The sequence below is a fragment of the Myotis yumanensis genome, unplaced genomic scaffold, assembly GCF_028538775.1.
Source record: "Myotis yumanensis isolate MYYU_CA2020_CCGP unplaced genomic scaffold, mMyoYum1.0.hap1 SCAF_8, whole genome shotgun sequence".
NCBI classification, from domain to species: Eukaryota; Metazoa; Chordata; class Mammalia; order Chiroptera; family Vespertilionidae; genus Myotis; species Myotis yumanensis.
Genome location: NW_027223759.1, coordinates 12,463,326 through 12,482,319, shown reverse-complemented (window position 1 = coordinate 12,482,319; position 18,994 = coordinate 12,463,326). Strand labels below are relative to the sequence as shown.

Here is an 18,994-nt window from a genome sequence, read left to right as displayed (position 1 = left end):
GAAGTAACATATCAAGGTAAGGCTTAATATAGTAATATTCTAGAAAATGGGAAGCTCTGAGAGTTTTTTATATTTATAGACGACTCTAGTTAAGCCTCTATAGAATTTTTTTCCTTATCAATTACTATGACATTAAAGAAATAGTAATAATTATGATGATAATTATATTAGTTTTCTATTGATGCTGTAAAAAAGTATGACAAACTTAGTGGCTTAAACAACAAAAACAGGCTGAAATTAGGGGGTTGGCAGGTCTGTGTTCCTTTCTAGAGGTTCTTCAGAGAGAATCCATTTCCTTGATCTTTGGGAGATTTCTCTACTGGTATCAGTATTATTTGTGTCCCCTAAATGACATATATAGGAGTTTATGAGTATGTGAAACACAGAGTTTATTATTGTTATTATTTAATTATTGCATTATTTTCCATATGAACAACTATTATATATAAACAATTGAACAGAGAGGATATTTAGGATATATATATATGAATAACAAAATTCAAATGAAATTTTCCGTATCTGTGAGAAATTTCAGTTCAAGATCCAGACACTGAGAACATCTGATGACAAATACCACTCAGCATCTTTAAGAGAGAGATCTCCTAAGGGTTTAATATGAAGGCCAAAGTGATTCATCACCTATCCCCTCCTCTCACTCACCTTCAGACATGGGACAGAAGGTAGAGACTGAGAGAAAGAGAGGTTTTCTGTGAGTAAGGAACGTAATGAACAGGGGCGTTTCCATCTCTCACACCAACAAAATGAATGGGGAGGCTGAGGAAATCCCCTCTGAGAATGTGAAGGCAACTGCATGAAAGGAGACTGTCATCCCACTTCCTACATATGTGCTGGGTGACTTGCAAACATTTGCTGATCTTCCCCAGCATGAGAGCATTCCAGGGAGAGTTTGGCACGTGGCCTTCGAGTTGGGGAGGCAGAGCCATGCCTGAGTCTGCCCTGGAGAATTCTGAGGTGCCAGGCTGGGCAGGCATCCTGGAGCAGGGTGAGGAGGTAAGGGACCGGGGAACAGACTGTACTTCTGGCATTTGGAGGCACAAGAGATCACCTTTCCAGTGAGCCGAGTGGATGCTGTAGAGGAAGTTAGGCTACGACCATCTCAGACTGTGGTGAACCAGCTGGGGTGAGGAGGAGGCCCCAGGGCTGTGTGGTCTGAGGTCAGAGGGCCTCAGGAAGTCAGTGAGAAAATGAAACTCCTATGTCACTATTGGTGCAGTAGGGAGCCCCCTGAAAAATGCACAAAAGTGGCCCACAAAAGGGCACCCAACAGCCCGGTTATACCAGGTACAACCAGTTAAGTAAAACCTTATCCTTATTGTAATAGTGCCTTTCCCTCCCCCTCCCCCAGTTCCCCCTCCTCCCTCCCCCCTCCCCCCCTCCCTCCCTCTGGCTACAGACTGAGAAGCAGGTGTGGTCCTGACACCAACCCAAATGCAGGGGTTGTTTTTGGACTGGACCTGCGACCATGCCTAGTCAACGGAGCAATTGCACAGGAGGCCTTGTCTTACACGTGTCAGGAGAGCAGGTATGCCAGCCTCTGAGAGCGGGGAAACTCAGGCTCAGGGCAGTAAGTGGTATGTGTGAAGCCCAGCAGCTACTGCAGGAGTTCAGACCAGCCTCATCTGACTCCAGACCCAGTGACACCTCCACTGGATCCCAGAGCCTCTGTAGGTGACAGACAGCCCATGTGCCCACAGGTCTGGCCGTACACACCTAGTCTCATGGGGGTAGACAGGGGTGTGTGGTTCATCTGGTCAGTCTTCTTTGATTCAAAGAGATTGTCCTAAAGGTCACAGTTAGGACTCACATTTAATTTATCGGCATAGCACTTTGGGACCAAGGGCTGCGGGAATTGCCCACGTCTTTGACAACAGATATAGAATAGCTTCCTGTCATCAGAAACTCACCCAAGAAGTCTCCTTCTGCGTCCGCAGAAAAGGAGCAAGCGCGTTCTCAGTTTAAAGTTGTATGCATGCCGCTGAATGCACACAAATGGGTGATTTCACCACGGGATACGAACGAACGAACAAATGAAAACCAAAACCAAGTTAGCCTTCAAAGCAAGGCCCTACCTCAGCATGGCACCAAGCCCCTTCCTCTTTATCTTCCTTTCTGGATCTTCACTCTCCTCCTTCTGCTTCTTCTCCTTGCCTTTCGCTTTGCCCTTTTCCTTCTTCTTCTCCTTCTCTTTCGTCTTTTTGGCTTTCCTGGCTTTATTCTCCAGGTCCTCCGGCTCAGAGTTCCCCGGAGGGGCCGAGTCACAGTTCAGGGCTCCATGGCCGGAGTGAGAGCTCCTATCAGACAACCCATCTGTGCAGAGAAAAAATATCAACACACATGGTCAGGGGCACTCCCTGCTAGCGTCCCAAGAAAAGTTAAAATGCAGAACCCAGAAGAATGAATAAAAGCGCTCTGCAGGCCTACCCTCCCAGGGGCCACTGGTACCCTTTGAAGAGACAACCACCTACATCTGGTTTGGTGCAGGGAGTGGGAGATGAGTAGGAAAGGCTTGATGCATATGGGGAAGCACGCCTCTGAGGGCCAGCTTGTTCACCTTGATCAGCTCAGAAAGCGCACCTGCTGGGCAACAAGCAGGGGGAGTTATTCCCAGGAGAGGCTTTTGAGCACAAGATAACCCGACTGCTTCCACCCCATTAATGCAGTCGATAGGGGGTGGGGGTGGGGGTGGGGGTTCATGCTGCTTCTAATGGCTCCAATAAGAATGTCAAGAAACGCAGACTGAGCGCTCCCGCCTTCAGGGGGAATGACAGTTGGTCCTCGCAGGAAAGTGACAGCGAACATTTTTTTCGCGTCTGCGCAGTAGAATAAATTGCACATTGCCTTATGCAATCTCATGTTCGTTAAGCCAAAGGGCAAAACATATCAGGAAAATGAATTACTTTTAATATCGAAACTATAATTGGGATCCTTAAGTCAGTTTCCTCCGCAGTTAAGCACACACTCTCGCCCGCGATTCGTGGGTAATGACAGGATGAAGGAGCCCTAACAGGAGGCATTGGCCCTACCGTCCAGGTCCTCGGGGCCGTCGTAGGACTTGTCGATGGCCGCGCGGAAGCTCTCGTTGCAGCCGCGGCCGCGGACCATGTGCGGCCGGGGCCTGTGGAACGGGAGCTCGTTCTTGCGCACCTCGGCCACCGCCGTCTGCAGGCTCTCCAGGGAGCTGGACTTTTTCAGTCCCAGAGTGGGGCCGAAGTCCTTGCTGGAAGATTCTGGAAGAGAAAGGCCAACGGTCACCTCTTTCCTACGAGCCGGGTGGTGACCTGGCAAGGTCTGCTGTTCCAAACATCTCTCTGTTTGGGCATCTTACAAAAGCGGTGCTAAGCGGGTGGCGGCTGGGGATCAACCCCGGCTTTGCCTCTTGCTGTGATTGTGAGCAAGTGACTTGACTTCATTGAGCCTTAGTTTCCTTTTGTATAAAGTTGTGGAAAGATTTAAAATGGTATCATATATAGAAATAAATATGTATGTGTATATATGTGCATAGGCACACGCACACATACATATACATTTGAAAGGTTACAGCGGTCTGCAGAGATTCCATGTGTGAGAGTGTGTATATGACTGTGTGTGCCTATGCACACACACGCACACACTTTCACATATACCTACACAGAGCGCCCAACGTAAAGGATGCTGTTCTCCAGGACCCATCTCGAGCACCCCCATACCCTGTAGCTTTTATTACTTCCATCACTGCTTTTATAATTATTAAGTACCCTACACACAGAAATCAAAGAACACTAAAGCGATTGCAATTTTTGTGATTAAATAGTTTACCTTACTCTGGTGGCTATTAGTGCATGGTGAATACAATTTATTTAGTCTCTAGATAAATAAAGCAAAGCGAGCAGGAAAATAACTTTTCTGTGTGAATGCTTATTGTTACAAATTATTTCTACTTGGGTATTTACAAAGGGGCAGCTTTTTTATATAATATAATATTCCAAAAAGAAATAAGCAATGCCTAAATAGGTTTTAATAATTTGTGTTCTGATATACACTATTTTTCATTTGTACTGTTTGTCTTGCCCTGTATCTGCCTCCTTTCCCTCATTCCCTCCCACAGCGGGGCTCCCCGTTGTCCACAACAGGGGGAGGCTACACAAATACCAGCGGCACAGGCTCACTTTGAAGATGGAAGGAATCCTATCAGGGCTCTTTGCCATCAGGGCCAGGGCTCACGATCCTCTCCAGTTATGAAGGAGATTAAGATGACGAGGCTACACTGGCATTACTGGAAATAAACTCCTTTGCAGGTTTTCAGTAGATATAGATGGCATGCATGTTCAGGGGTGTGTACATAAAGTACCTACACTTCAGTGCCTAGCACACAATAAGTCTCACTGAACTACGATCAGTATCTTTGCTCTTCTACTGCGCCCACCTTTAATACTAATTGCTTAACACAGCACTAAATAATGCAAAGAACACAAAAGAAGTAATGCCTGTACAAAGATGAAATGCCTACATAAACACACATAACATTAAAAAACAATACACACCTTTCATAAGTTCTGAATATATTAAAAATAGTCAAAATAATTACAATAATGCTAACAGCTAAGGATGCTTAGTCCTGTTCTAAGTGCTTTACCTGTATTACCTTACTAGAAGCCTAATAGTTGTGCTAGTGCACTATCGTTAGTCCCATTACAGATGAGGAAACTGAGGCACAGAGCAGTGAAATACTTGGCCCAAAGTTATACACTTAAGTGTCAGAACTGGGCACTGTCCTGCGGCAGCCTAACTCCACCCTTTCTGCATCACACTGCCTAATGTCATTTGGCCTCTGCTTTCTTCCTCATTATGGTCAAGCTACTTCAAGTGGCCTCCAGATTCCTCGTCTCTAAAAGAAGAGCATTAGTTTAGATTAGCCTCGAGCTTAGTCAAGCAGGCAAACTGCAAAAATTGGATATATTTTTACAGTTTCATCATTAACTTTCAAGAGGCAATTTTGCTCTTTGAATAATACACATGATGACAATAAACACCACATTTCATGGAGTGATAATACATCTCCAATAAATGCAACAGAGATGAGACTAAGCAAAAAACAAAATCCCAATAGATTTCAGGGACATATTTAGGTACTACTTGCAAGTCATAAATATTGAGAATACATTCCTACTAAATCCAAAAAGGGAGATGTTTCTTAGATTCACAGAAAGGAAGGTAAGTTGAATAAACAGAAATCGAGTAAGGTCATTTCTGACAAGAAAACAAAAAAGCAACATGGAGGCTTGGGGTATTGAAGCAACAGTAAAAGCTTTGGAGTTTACAGAAAATATTTTACACATCAAGCCCTAGGGATGTTTGATATGAAGTTTGGTGAAAACACAGAGATGAAAGTGTCTGAGAAAGCTTCATCCTTCTGTTGACAATAGTAGCCATCTTTTATTTATTAATTGCCATCCAGGAGATTATATTGGAACCCAAACTGTAAGTATTCACATCAACCTCTAGCAATAAATTCCAGGGAACATGAAAGTGAATAAATTATCCAAGATAGAAGGCATGTTATCTAAAAGGAGCTCATCTGAAGCTTAGTGAGAAGTTATATTTGAGAAGGAACAAATACATTGCTGCTCATTCGAAGAACACTGAACATTAAGGATTCATGGACTTTGTAGGATTAATAGAGCCAGCAATGAATTCACTTTGTTTTTTGAAAATGTATACTTATTGTTGAAAGTATTACAGATGTCCCCTTTTATTTCCCCATTGACCCCCTCCCCCTTCCTACCCTCTCCCCACCCCCACAACCAAGCCTACCACACTATTGTCTGTGCCCATGGGTTATACAAATCCTATATAATAAAAGGCTAATATGCAAATTGACCAAATGGCAGAATGACTGGTCGTTATGATGCGCACTGACCACCAAGGGGCAGACGCTCAATGCAGGAGCTGCCCCCTGGTGGTCAGTGCTGGGAGTGCCACTCAGCCAGAAGCCGGGCTCATGGCTGGTGAGCACAGTGGCGGTGGCAGAAGCCTCTCCCACCTCCGCAGCAGCACTAAGGACCCTTGTCTGACTGCCCGCGCGAGGGCGCAGGCTGGGCTGAGGGACCCTTTCCCCCACAGTGCATGAATGTCGTGCACCGAGCTTCTAGCACATAAGATTCACTTGGTATAAATAGACATCACAAATTAGAAGCATCAACTGATGTTGGTCCCAATGACAATGTGGCACTCTTGGATGCAGTACATAGTAAAACTAAAGGCAAAAAGGGTGGTTGAGTCCTAGGTTGTAATGTGGACTCAGGGGTTTTCAGGCTTGAAACAAGTGTTTCTATTTATTCCCAGGGAGTAAATAGGATGTAGCAGTGGAAGAGAGACTGATGGTAAAGAGGAGAATCCAAATTCAGGAAGGCTTCTATGAGGATTTACAAGTTCATTGACTTGATGGAACTGAATCTCCAACTGAAAGGGGAATCTGATATGGACCTTGACCAGAGCTCACATTTCCTTTATGTGTCAGAAGGCTTCTAAGGAGAGGTCAAGGTTACTGGTTGCAGGAGGGATTATTATGTCAATTGATGGGCATCAGCACTCAATCGCAACAGAACCTTTGGAAAAAAGTACCCTACCACATACAGATTCATGATGTACAACAAAACGTTACATTCAATCCATCTTTTGCACTCCTGACCTCACCAATTCCAGCTGAGATTCACATTGCATTGGGAATTCCATAGCTTTTAGAATGGGAAGATTCACCATCTATTTTTAGCCTAATTATTCACCCAAATATTTTTTCTAGGCTCCCACTAAAAGAAAAGGTCTCTTTGAAGGGATAGTATAAAGTAAATAATTAGTCAAAGTAAAAAATCTCAGTCATTCTATCCCACTGAAGTCATCCTAAAATATGATCACTCCTCACGTTTTCATCTGTAGCTGATATGATATTGGCTGTGGCTGAGTTTAAGCAATTGTCTGAGAGAGTGATCTATGAATACCCCGTGTTATCAGTCATGGGGTGGACTTTGTCCAAATTTGAGTGTTTACTTGTCCCACTTTGAGCATCTACAGAACTGATCTGAGTACGACTGTTCAGTGACTTTCAGGCCAGCGTAGGCTAGGTGCACAGGCCAAGGAATATATCTTCCAACGCTTAGTAAGAAGGCTTCATTTTGTAACCTGTGATTTCCATGCCCAGTGACCATGTTCTCTGAGATCCGGATAAACTTATCTCACCATCAGAAATATGAACCTGACATACACACACTTCTCAAAATAAATGATGCAACAGTTATCAAGGTGTGAAAAGAGGGATCTTCCGTGTCAAAAATAGGCGGCATAATAAAAATATACTGTAAGTTCCATGTGCCAAATATTCCCTTAAAATAAAGGCCTCCTAAAGAAATATAATTGTAATCTTTTTTAAAAATTGATTTTGAGAGAGGAAAGGAGAAAGAGAGGGAGATAGAAACATCAACAATGAAAGAATCATCAATTGGCTGTCTCTTGCATCCCTCCTACTGGGGACTAAGCCCGCAACCCGAGCATATACTCTGACTGAGAATTGAACCGTAATCTCCTGGTTCATGGATGGATGCTCAACCACTGAGCACACTGGCCAGGCTGTAATCATTTTTTAAAAAGATGTTATAACACTTTCGAACATTCTTCTATTCTCAAATGAAGGGGATTGCCTTGATTTGGTCCCAGAAGACTTCCTTATGTAAAGGGGAATTTCAGGGTCATGTCTCCTGGCCCCACCCACCCTCAGACACATCCACTACTCCATGCCAACTAGGAAAATAGTGTTATGAGAGAATGGACACACACACCAAGATTAAAGATTTAAAGGAGTCGTGCCACCAGTTCTCCCGTGGGTATTAAAAATGTGAGGAAAGGGGAGTTCAGAGCTCCTGTGTAGGTGGAGAGGGGTCACTACGAAACAGATTCTTAAAAGACTGAGAAACCACTGCACCAGCCTTCTAGATACGAAGGCCCACTTCACCGGTGAAACAGAAAGTCCTTCCTGGACGACTGTTTGGGTGTGAACCTCAATTTCTCTGACTCAGACTTAGATTCCTGCCCCCGAACTTGGGCTGGAACTGCTGCTGGTTCCTTACAAGACCCGTGAATAAGATAATAGAGAATAAAACAGTCCAGAGAGTAGTGGTTCACAGAGAGTGATTACGAGGAGAGGCTGTGGAAAATCCCAATACGCCCCACTCTGCTACTTATTTCTTGAGTTACTGATGCTCCTAAGCCTCAGTTTTGTGATCTGTAAAATGAGGATAAGACAAGGATACAAGAGTGCCTGTACATAGTATATGCTCATAAAACATTGATGATAATTATTATGACTGTTACCTCTAAACATGTGGGTAAGTGAAGGCCCAGCACAGTTCATTTGCTTCAATCCACCATTGCATTCTTTTTTTAATATATATATTTTATTGATTTCAGAGAGGGAGTGAGAGGGAGAGATGAGAGAGAATCACTGATCAGCTGCTTCCTGCACGCCTCCCACTGAGGATTTATCTCACAACCCGGGCATGTGCCCTGACTGGGAATTGAACTATGGCCTCCTGGTTCATAGGTCAATGCTCAACCACTGAGCCACACCAGCTGGGCTACCACTGCATTCTTAAATATAACCATTCCTTCTGCAAAAGCTGAAAAGGGCTTCAAACAGATATACTTCCTTTACTTTTTAATTTAAAAGTTGAACCTGATTTTTTCCCCCAAATAACTCCTTACACGTTTCCATCTATTTGTCACATATAGAGGCTATTCGTGGGAAGATTAATGATGGGGCCTTGGTTGCCCTCCCCTTTAGGCTATAATCATTTAATTAGTCAGAGGTTTTATTGGCAATGTTTGAACTTCCCATTCCAGCATTAAAGTCTCACATTAAAAGAATGCCTTAATCCAGAAGACCAGTAATTGGATCTTCCATTATTGATGAAATTGCTTCCAATACATTCTTAATAAAACATAGGAAATTGTTTTGGGGAAGGTATTCACTTTCAAATACATGGCAAGTTTTTCTCCCAGCTACAGCTTAATAATTAACAAATATTTATGATAAATTAACAATAAATAACGTATTAATCTGCTCATTTCAATAACATCAATGGTCCTCAAGGCACTTAGTGGAAATTAATTAAGCTAGAGCCCCCCCCCCCCCCTCGCCCTTGAAAATAAAGGAATTGTGCCCAGGCATAAATTGGGGACCAAAATGATTGCAATGCTTACCAGGGGTCACGGCATGAAACCTGAAAAGGCCAGGAATTCATCAGGATAGGTTGCTTTCATTATCAATTTGGCCTTTCTGTATTATGAGCAATGAACTTGGGCAAATACAATAGAAATGCTTTACTTGCTTCATGGGGAGTTGTGATGTGAAATTAATAGCCTTAAAACTCTTTGAATGAAAAATTATTATAAATTCCAAGTAGGAAGTCACAGCACCATTTTATTCATTAACTTATCCCACTTTGTCTTTTTATTTTAGATTACACTTACTGAAAATTTTGTATATTTGATTTTTCTAGTAGTTTCCCTAGAGGCAAAATGTCTTATGTGCTTTAATAGATATCATTGCAAATCCATTAGCCTTGAAAAAAATTCCCCATAATATTCAAATGTATAATTTCCCAAATTGTGTTATCTGTGCTAACTGTGTCCATAATGGGACTAATTACTTTCTTGCCTATCTCAGTATTCCAAATATTGATCATCATTCCAAGCTTATCACAGTGCCCCATTTCCTAGTCATTACCACAGGGCATAAAGTAATCTGGCTTATACATTATCTGCTGTCATTTGGGTCTCAGTTCTTTTACTGGCAATTTCTAAGTTCTCTGGGAGCAGAGCTTTTTCTCTTAAGCCTTAATAAATTCCAGGGTCTTTCATCATTTCCTGAAATTCACGTCAAAATGTTCAATAATCAACTTCTCATTAAGATTCATATATTTGCATAATCCCTCCTCTGCCTTCAAACATTATCTATTTTAAAGTGAAAATATCTAGAGAAAATATGAGAAGATTAGGTGAACAAATACAACTAATGCTTCGATTGTGTGTGTGGTCATGGCCCTCCAAAGGTCTTTAAATCTTTGCCAAGAGTTGCTATACACTTTAATTTTCATTACTAAAGATTCCTTTTAGATACTGAAAGTCAAAATCTTATGCCATATTTTGATTTCTTTCCTGGACTCAAATTATGTTCAACAAAAATAACAGTGAATTTATCACACTGAGAATATTCTTATGACACTTTTCTGTCTTCTTTTATTTTGTGGATAACAAAATATCTCAACTTCACAGGTAAATTATTTAAAAAAATATATAGCTACATCTCTGGGTAGATTCTGTTAAGGTAACTGAAGAACTCAGGCAAATTCAATCCAATAGACTGGTTTGTTTTAATCTTTTGGTTTTCCTTTACCTGCCTTATCAGGAAAACGCCACTGGATTAAAAACAAACATATACATTTAAAACCACCCAAAATTGGCATTGAAGACCATAATGAATTTAAAAATTAAAGAAATAGCATCAGTCTCTGGAGGAAAATATGGCTACTTAAAGAAAACAAAATATAACAAAAAACTCTGGCGCTTTTATTATTTACCAGGGGAGAAAAAAAGATTCATTTTGAGAGTCAAACAAACCGACTTAGTGGCAAGCTTTTCTACCTGTGAAATCGGATAAGAGGATGGATAAATGCCACCTACCATGTCCTTAGTCTTGCTGATCTTTGTATCCTCAGCACAGAGAAGTGCTAAATAAATATTTGTTGTAGGAGTAAATGAAGGTGAAAGTAAAGGGTCATTATAGCACTCGGATGCCCCCTTTCTCCAATGCTGTGAGAGCGAATAAAGTTTTACCTGGAGAAACACACCCCACAATTGCTTCACTTCCTCCAAGCCCACACAGAGCATCCTGTTCTTTGTTAATACAGCGCTTAGGTTCTTTTGGGCCACTTTCAAGGATTTAGTAATTTCTACCCTGCCTATAACTATTCATTCCTCTTCTCTACGCTTTGGCCTTTCTTTTTATAATAGTCATTCCTTTCCCTCAACTTCTCTTTGTAATATCAACCTTTCCTGTCATTTCCACCTCCTTATATGCACTTCCAGTCATCTTATCTTTTCCCACTGCCAAGAACACCTTTATTTATCTTCCAGCTCCTCTTTGTATATCATGGTAACAGGCTTTTCACTCTGAACACAAACTGTTTCAGGGATACCCACCCCCTTTTCTTTTTTACCATTTACTCTTTGTATGACTTGCTTTGACAACACATTTTTCTTCTGCTTTTGATTGTTGAATGGTTTATGTGTTGTGCGGGTCATTTGTTATAGTACTCTCAAAACAAAGTATAATATAAAGAATTCTAATAACTTGCTTTAAAAACCATTAGCATAACTAAAAGGTCAAACTGATTTCTTGGATGGTATCCACAGGAAGATATTTTTATACAATGTGTAAACTGATGTATTTTTTAGGATCAAACATCATTTTTATACATTTTGCTTTATTATTTTATGCTCTTTTTAGAGGGGACTGTACTAAAAACAACTTCACATTCTCAATTACTGAGAAAGTGAGGTTTTTCAGTTTTGTGTTAACATAAATAACAATCTCTTTGTAGATACACATTAAGCAAGATTTCAACTTAATGAATGTCAAGCCAAAATCAAGTCAGCTACCACTGTTTCCTGAGTATTTTTTGTTGCTCAGAATTGTGCTTGGTCCTAAGAGGAACAAAAGACAAGTGTAATTAGTAACTCGCATTCTCTTGCTGCTTTCTAATTTACAATGTTCTTTCCTGTTCAAAATGAGACCACACCACACACAGTTGATCTTTCCTAAATTTGCTTGTACATTCATGTCCCCAGAGAGCTACAGAGGAGGAGAAGGAGGGAGGAGGGGCAGGATAAAGTAAGTTAAGTAAGGAGAGCAATTTCACTCACCATCTCACTCAATGACAGTGTGTTCTAGAGTGAATGCTAGTCAAGGAGAGAGCAGAAGTTGGGAGAAATGGACTGATTTCTGTGAGTCTCTGCTTTTTTTTGTTTAAATCCCTGGGATACGTTTTATTATTTATCATTGAGATATACTGGACACATAATACTGTGTAAGTTTAAGGGGTACAACATGATGATTTGATACATGTTTATATTGTGAAATCATTACCTCAATAAGGTTAGTTATCACCTCCATTACCGTGTGTGTGTGTGGTGAGAACACTTAAGATCTACTCTCTTAGGAACTTTCAAGTATATACTATAGTCACCATGCTGTACAGAAGAACTTATTCATCTTATAACTGACCTATATTTCCCTGTTTCCCACCTTTCTCAGCTCCTGGCAAACACCCTTCTATTCTTTTTTTCGATGAGTCAGGCTTCTTTGGATTCTACATATAAGCAAGATCATACAGTAATTGTCTTTCTTGGTCTGATATATTTCACTTAGCATAATGTTCATAAGGCCCATCCAGGTTGTCCCAAATAGTGGGATTTTCAACTAACATTCCAGTGTGTGTGTGTGTGTGTGTGTGTGTGTGTGTGACCTTTTCTTTACACATTCATCCACCAATGGACACTTGGGTTGTTTCCATGTCTTGGCGATTGTGAATAATGCTGCAGCAAACATGGGAGTACAGATATCTTTTCAAAATAGTGATTTCATTTCCTTTGGATATACAGCCATAAGTGGAATTGCTGGATCACATGATAGTTCTAGTTTTAAATTTTTCCATAGTGGCTGTACTAATTTATATTCCCACCAACTGCATAGAGGTTCCCTTTTCTTCACATCCTACATGCGCTAATTACCTCTTGTCTTTTTGATCGTAGCTATTCTTATAGGTGTGAGTAATGGTCTCTGCTTGATGCTCATGCCATTATCATCTTATCACAGGGAGTGTGACCCTTGTGTTCAACATTTAAATCTTTCATATGCCCCCACCCTTAGTCAGAAGCCAATCAGCTGGTCTGATGCTTGACTGAAGATACAGCTATCTGCTGGAAATAATTTTGTATCATCTACATTAAAATGCATTTAGGAGATTTCCAATTGTGTTTTGTGATTTCCCTTTCCCCGGTGACTTGAAAACCGTTCCTGAGAGGTGGTGCTTCAGTACTGTATCTTATGTAAACTCAGCACAATCACTGGACTCTACTCTCTTCTAATTCCTCTTTTAAGTGCCTGGAATTTGCCAACAAAACAATGTTGGCCTATTGACTTGGCAATGCTACTCAGACATGAGGTTTTCCTCGTCTGAACAATCTTTGAGCTAAAGTTCCTCCCACTTTCTTTGATGCCTCAGAAATAAAAAGATAAGGCATCTAGTTTCCTCCAGAAGGTTATAATCCATGTGTGAAGTAAAGATGAACACACATGAAGTGATAAAACCAGAGAATGCGGAGAAGTCCCCTAACATTTGTAAAATATCACCTGAGGGTAGTAAGATCCCAACATTTTAGAAAATAGAGATGTAGGACTCCTAGCTTTCTCTGGAGTTATATTTCCAACGGGCACCATGTTATCTCTTTATTCCACTAATTAACTGCCTCTTCACTAATAATTTCATATTTAAAGCAATACCTACGATTTTGTCCTGATGCATAGGTCCTGGCATCAAACTGTTTGGGCCCATGTCCCAGGCCCATCCCTGAACTAACTGTGTTAACTTAGGTGAGGCTCCTACCTCTTTGCGCCTCAGTTTCCTCATCTGTAAGGCAGATAATAATAGCACCTAGCCCTAGCTGGTTTGGCTCAGTGGATAGAGTGTCGGCCTGTTGACCGAAGAATCCCAGTTCAATTCTGGTCAAGGGCACATGGCTGGGTTGCGGGCTCGATCCCCAGTAGGAGCATTCAAGAGGGAGCCAATCGATGATTCTCTCTCATCATTGATGTTTCTCTCTCTCTCTCCCTCTCTCTTCCTCTCTGAAGTCAATAAAAATATTTAAAAAATAATTATAGCCCCTCCCTGACAGGGTAGTTAGAAGATTACCTGATATAGAGCTTAAAGGTGGTACCTGGAACACCGCTTATATTCATTAAATAACTGGTTTGTACCATGTGTCTTCTTTTATGAGCAATGTTTATATTCATTACAAGTATTCTCTAAAACAAAGAGAGTGCCAGGAGGATTTGTTTCCAATCTATACATTGTGGGCCGAGTCACCACTAGCTTTGAATGTTGACTTTTTATTCAAAACTTCCACTTTTTCTTTGGTTTTGTAGAACACTTCACCACTTCTCAAATTATCTTTTCTATCCTTTCACTTATTTCAATAACCCAAAAGGCTAATTTGTTCCAGAGACATTTTCCATAAAGAAACCCAGTGTTAAGATCACTTGATAAAAATAACCTTGTCTGGACAGCAAATAAAGAGCAGGTTAGTTTCTTTCACAGCCAAGTGACTCTTCTCCCTCAGAGTGACGCATGACACCTTCAACACAATGACACACCAGACATGGTCCTAGACTTCTGGGGTCATTGGCCAATAGGCATGTCTGTGAGTAACGGAGCAGTTCATCGCTGGAGTAGTTTGGACCCGTGGAATCCAGAGAAAAGAAAGCACTGTGATCCTGAGTCATGAGGCTTCGTGAATGAAGCAGGACTCAGCCTTGAAGAAGGTAGGAAAAGTAGGAGGTGGGCAGTCACTCACAAACGGGGAAGTGCACGACACACTTACTGGGTGGTAGAAACAAAGGATGGATGGAGTGACCATAGGGAAAATGACGGAACTGGAGATTGGTGGGAAGTAAGTGTGGGTTTAGAGCAGGGGTGGGGAGTGCCCAGCCCACGGGCTGCATAAGGCCCGTGAAATCATTTGGTCTGGCCCTGCCAAGGCATTAGGGATGAGTTAATTAAATGTTTGACCAAATATAGCAGGCTGATTTTTAAGTTCAAAATTGTGTATAGCCTATAAATGATGTTATAAATATCCAAATGGCCTTTGGTCTACAGCAGTGGTTCTCAACCTGTGGGTCGCAACCCCTTTGGGGGTCGAACCACCCTTTCACAGGGGTCGCCTAAGACCATCGGAAAACACATATATAATTACATATTGTTTTGTGATTAATCACTATGCTTTAATTATGTTCAATTTGTAACAATGAAAATATATCCTGCATATCAGATATTTACATTATGATTCATAACAGTGGCAAAATTACAGTTATGAAGTAGCAACGAAAATAATCTTATGGTTGGGGATCACCACAACATGAGGAACTGTATTAAAGGGTTGCGGCATTAGGAAGGTTGAAAATTACTGGTCTAGAGGATAAGGGGAGACATGAGGGCCTCCAAATCTGGCAAAGGAGAGACTCAGAGCAGATGCAACTGGAAGCCCTTAAAAGATTTCATCAGAGGAATGGCTTGATAGTACTGATACTGTGAGAAATGATAAAAGGGAAGAAATATAATAGAGCAGGAGACTCCTCTCTTATACAGCAATGGAACTCACTGCTAAAAAACACAGTTTTTCCTTTCTTCCTTTTTATCATTTGACTTCAGGCTTTTGTGAAACAATTTCTGTAAAAACATGTTTCGGTGGCTGGTCACCTTCCCTCACAGAGAAAGAGCTGCTTTCCTCAGATCCTTCTGTGAGCTGGTGGGAAAGGCAGAAGACATGTTCGCATCCACACGTGAGGCAGAAGGTGATTACAGGGGTGCCTCTGTGAGTGGGTGCGACAGGGGCCCTGCCCGCCACGCCCAAGCTCTCTCCTGGCACCACAAAGCTGTGACTGCCTCGGCCAGTCCCTGCACTATCTCCTCTTAAGCACACTTTCCTACGTTTTGTAATATATAATGATTAATGGGCAGTAAAACTAATAACATGGGGACATACAAAATAAATGAGGTGGCAAATATGAAAAGGAAGTCCCACTTAATGTTGTTGTGAGATCTGACAACGCGCTGGAGTTTCCCTATAACTCAGCCAGTGGAGCCCTTGCCAGCGGGGAACAAGGTCACAGAAGGTGGTCTTCCCATTAGTAATTCCCCCTCGGGAAAGTCTATGATCAATCTTTCTCACACTGAAATTCTTGCTGGATTGTAATGAAACATCAGGGTACACGGAAACACTGCTTCACTCCGTCTCAGGGACGCTCAGAGAGAAACAAGAAGAGAACCACATCTCTTCAGTCATCCTGATCTGCCCCTTTGCTCTGCCCCTGGTATTGACATCCGTTCTTTTTATTCTACCCAGTATCCACTATTCTATCTGGAATGAACATCCTAGTTTTGTCTGCATTACTATGTCTCCCTCATTCTTACCCAGAAGGGATGACCCAGCCATGACTAGTCAGTGTTTTTCGTCTTCCTGGTTCGTTCAGGGATAGGCTGCTGACTCATATAGGGCCAATTAGAACTAATCCTGGCAGAATGACCAGGAAAAAGAAATTGTCTTTGGTACTGGAGTTACTGGGATGATAAGCCTGGAGCTTCTGGTCGCTATCTTGCTTTTTCATCAGAATGAAGTTGAAAAAGAGGAACTAGAACTGAGAGAGAGAGAAAAAATACTGTTGACACTGAGACCCTAGATCAGCTCAATTTGGCCCCTGACTCCTCTGTGAAGAGAGGGCCATTCCTCAGATCATTACTAATAACTATAGATGTACTACTAATTGCTATGTGCTTTTAAAAGGGCTTTCAGAAGAGGAATAAAATCAGTTCTTGCTGTGGTTGACCAAGGGTTCAAACAACCTACCTACAATTGCACTAATTAAACATGTTGTTCTAGATTGTAACAATAGAAGAGTAAACCTGACGTTACTATTAAGGGCCTGATCTCCCCACTGTACTCTCTAGGCTGCTATCATTTGGGAGGTGACAGAGCTGCCTCACAGGGAGGAGGTATCTGTTTGTGGAGGAGGACCCGTGTTGTATAGATACTTTCATTTCCAGCTTCTGTTTTATAGAATTTCTAAACAAACTGCGATTTAGGAACGTAGCCATACATGAACTAAGGACATGATGGACTGAAAGCCATCTCAGGTGGTTAACAGTGAAATCCGATGGAGGAGGCATCTTTGGTGTGGACTTGGAATTTAGTTTCTTCTTCAGTAAGAGTGAAATAATGAAAAATATAATATTAATGATGATAATGATGATGGTGGTGAAAACAATTTATGTACATTAACTCATTTAATTGTCTGAGGTACATACTATTGTTATTCCTGTTTTATATTTGAGGAAATTGAGGCACAGATAGGGTAAGTAATGTGTCTAAGTAACAGAATGCCAACCTCACCGGTTTTTGTTGTGATCAGATGACATTGCACATATACAAGCACATTGTAAAGCTGCACCATCCTACATGAACATGCCAGATGCTGCTATTAGTAATAAAAAGCTGTTTTCCTCCACAGCTGTCACAGATGCAGGACTCAAGTGATCAAAGGAAGACACAGAAGGGTATCCTCCTAAGCAACGAGCAAGCTTTATAGAAAGTCAAAATGTTTAATTGGAAAGCACCCCAACCAAGCTGAGATGTAGCAAGACATGGAGAGAGCGGTAAGAGTCAGGGAAGGAAGACTGTGGACTGAAATGGATCCTGGAAAAATGGGCAGCAATGACAGACTGCGAGACAGAGGGGGTGAGAGAGTAGAGCAGAGGCTGGCGGAGGGGTGGCAGGCCCAGGGATTCGTCTACTACAGGGTAGTCAGGTGGGGCTGGGGGTGTGCAGAGATGAGGGTGAACAGAGAGAATGGAAAAAGAGTGAAGAGGACCCTACCAGCCAGGTGACGGGTGCATGACTGACCTCTCTGCCAAATGAGGCCTCTGAGGTCTGGGACCCTGTGCCCAACAGTTGCTCGAATACATTAGTTAATTTCTGAGGCCAATAAACAAGGCAGGGATTCTGACTGCACTACGTAGGAGGGGACTCGTTTGCCCTGTGTGTGTGATTTAAGGACCCGAAATCAGGACGAATGTTTTGGTTCAGCAGCAATCACAACAATAGCCAATCTTTATTTAGAACTCACTCTTTGACAGGCGCTGGACAGGCCCCGGGGGTCATTATTCACCTTTCATAGAATCAGCCTCCATGAGCAGGGGCCCAGCTCTGCTCCAAACACTGCAGAGCCCTATTCTACTTTTAATAATTAATTATAACACACAAACACAAAATCATACAGCTTTTCTGAAAAGTGTTTACCCAAAAAGAAAAAAAAAAAGACAATTTGGTTCACTGCTACTACTCCCACACACAAAAAGAAAAAAAAGAGCTACTTTTGTTCTTACTTTAAGATCAACTTCTGAGCCAAGTGTCATATTTTATTTTCCCTGCCTTGTTCTGGGTAAGAATTTAGGAAGGCGCTTGTGATGCATCATTAAGTAGTTTTCCCATCATCTCGTGACTGAGTTATTGGCACTAGCTATAGCCATGGGGGGAAAAATAAATGTTTATGATGATTTAAAAGACCAATTATAAGCCTTTGCCTTGTTCCTTACTCAGCATTCTGCATGGGATATAAAAATGGAAATGAAAAAAAATAGTACATTTGAAATTTTAGCTGAGCAGAATGTCAGTTTTCAGTTACACTTAAAGAATAAAAAACATTAGGATTCCATTAACAGTTTCAGGGTAATGGAGGCAAAGTGGGATTGTTTTCTATTATTATTATTACTTCCATTAATGGGTCAGTGCCTTCCAAGGGAGCAAAGCTGGGGACAACCCAGACACTTTCAATGCAGCATTAACTCTTTCGGGTCAAAAGGGGCCCATTTAGTGGACTGTGGCAGTCATTTAATAAATGATACTCTCATGGCCTCGAAGAATTTATCTCCTGTCTAAAGAGTCTCACTTACACATTGCTATTTCCTCCATTCTATCCCTACAACTATTCCAGTAAAAGAAGAGGTTAATTTGCAAATAATTATTTAGGGAGGGAGGGAATATCTTTTACAGCAGAAAAACAAAAACAACCCGTCACAACGCATCCGTCACCCTGTGCAAATCTGGAAAAGGA

The 18,994-nt window shown here is 41.6% G+C and overlaps 1 protein-coding gene across 1 annotated transcript in view; it reads right to left on the bottom strand.

Annotated features, from left to right (window-relative positions):
• The window catches only part of PARD3B (par-3 family cell polarity regulator beta), a 907,609-nt gene that overhangs the window by 274,889 nt on the left and 613,726 nt on the right, over positions 1 to 18,994 (bottom strand). Inside the window, exons 17-18 of the mRNA XM_070421939.1 lie at positions 3,045 to 3,248; positions 2,091 to 2,328 (exon numbers count right to left, since the gene is read on the bottom strand). Coding sequence (XP_070278040.1) covers positions 2,091 to 2,328; positions 3,045 to 3,248 — 442 coding nt within the window. The remainder of the gene's footprint in view (positions 1 to 2,090; positions 2,329 to 3,044; positions 3,249 to 18,994) is intronic.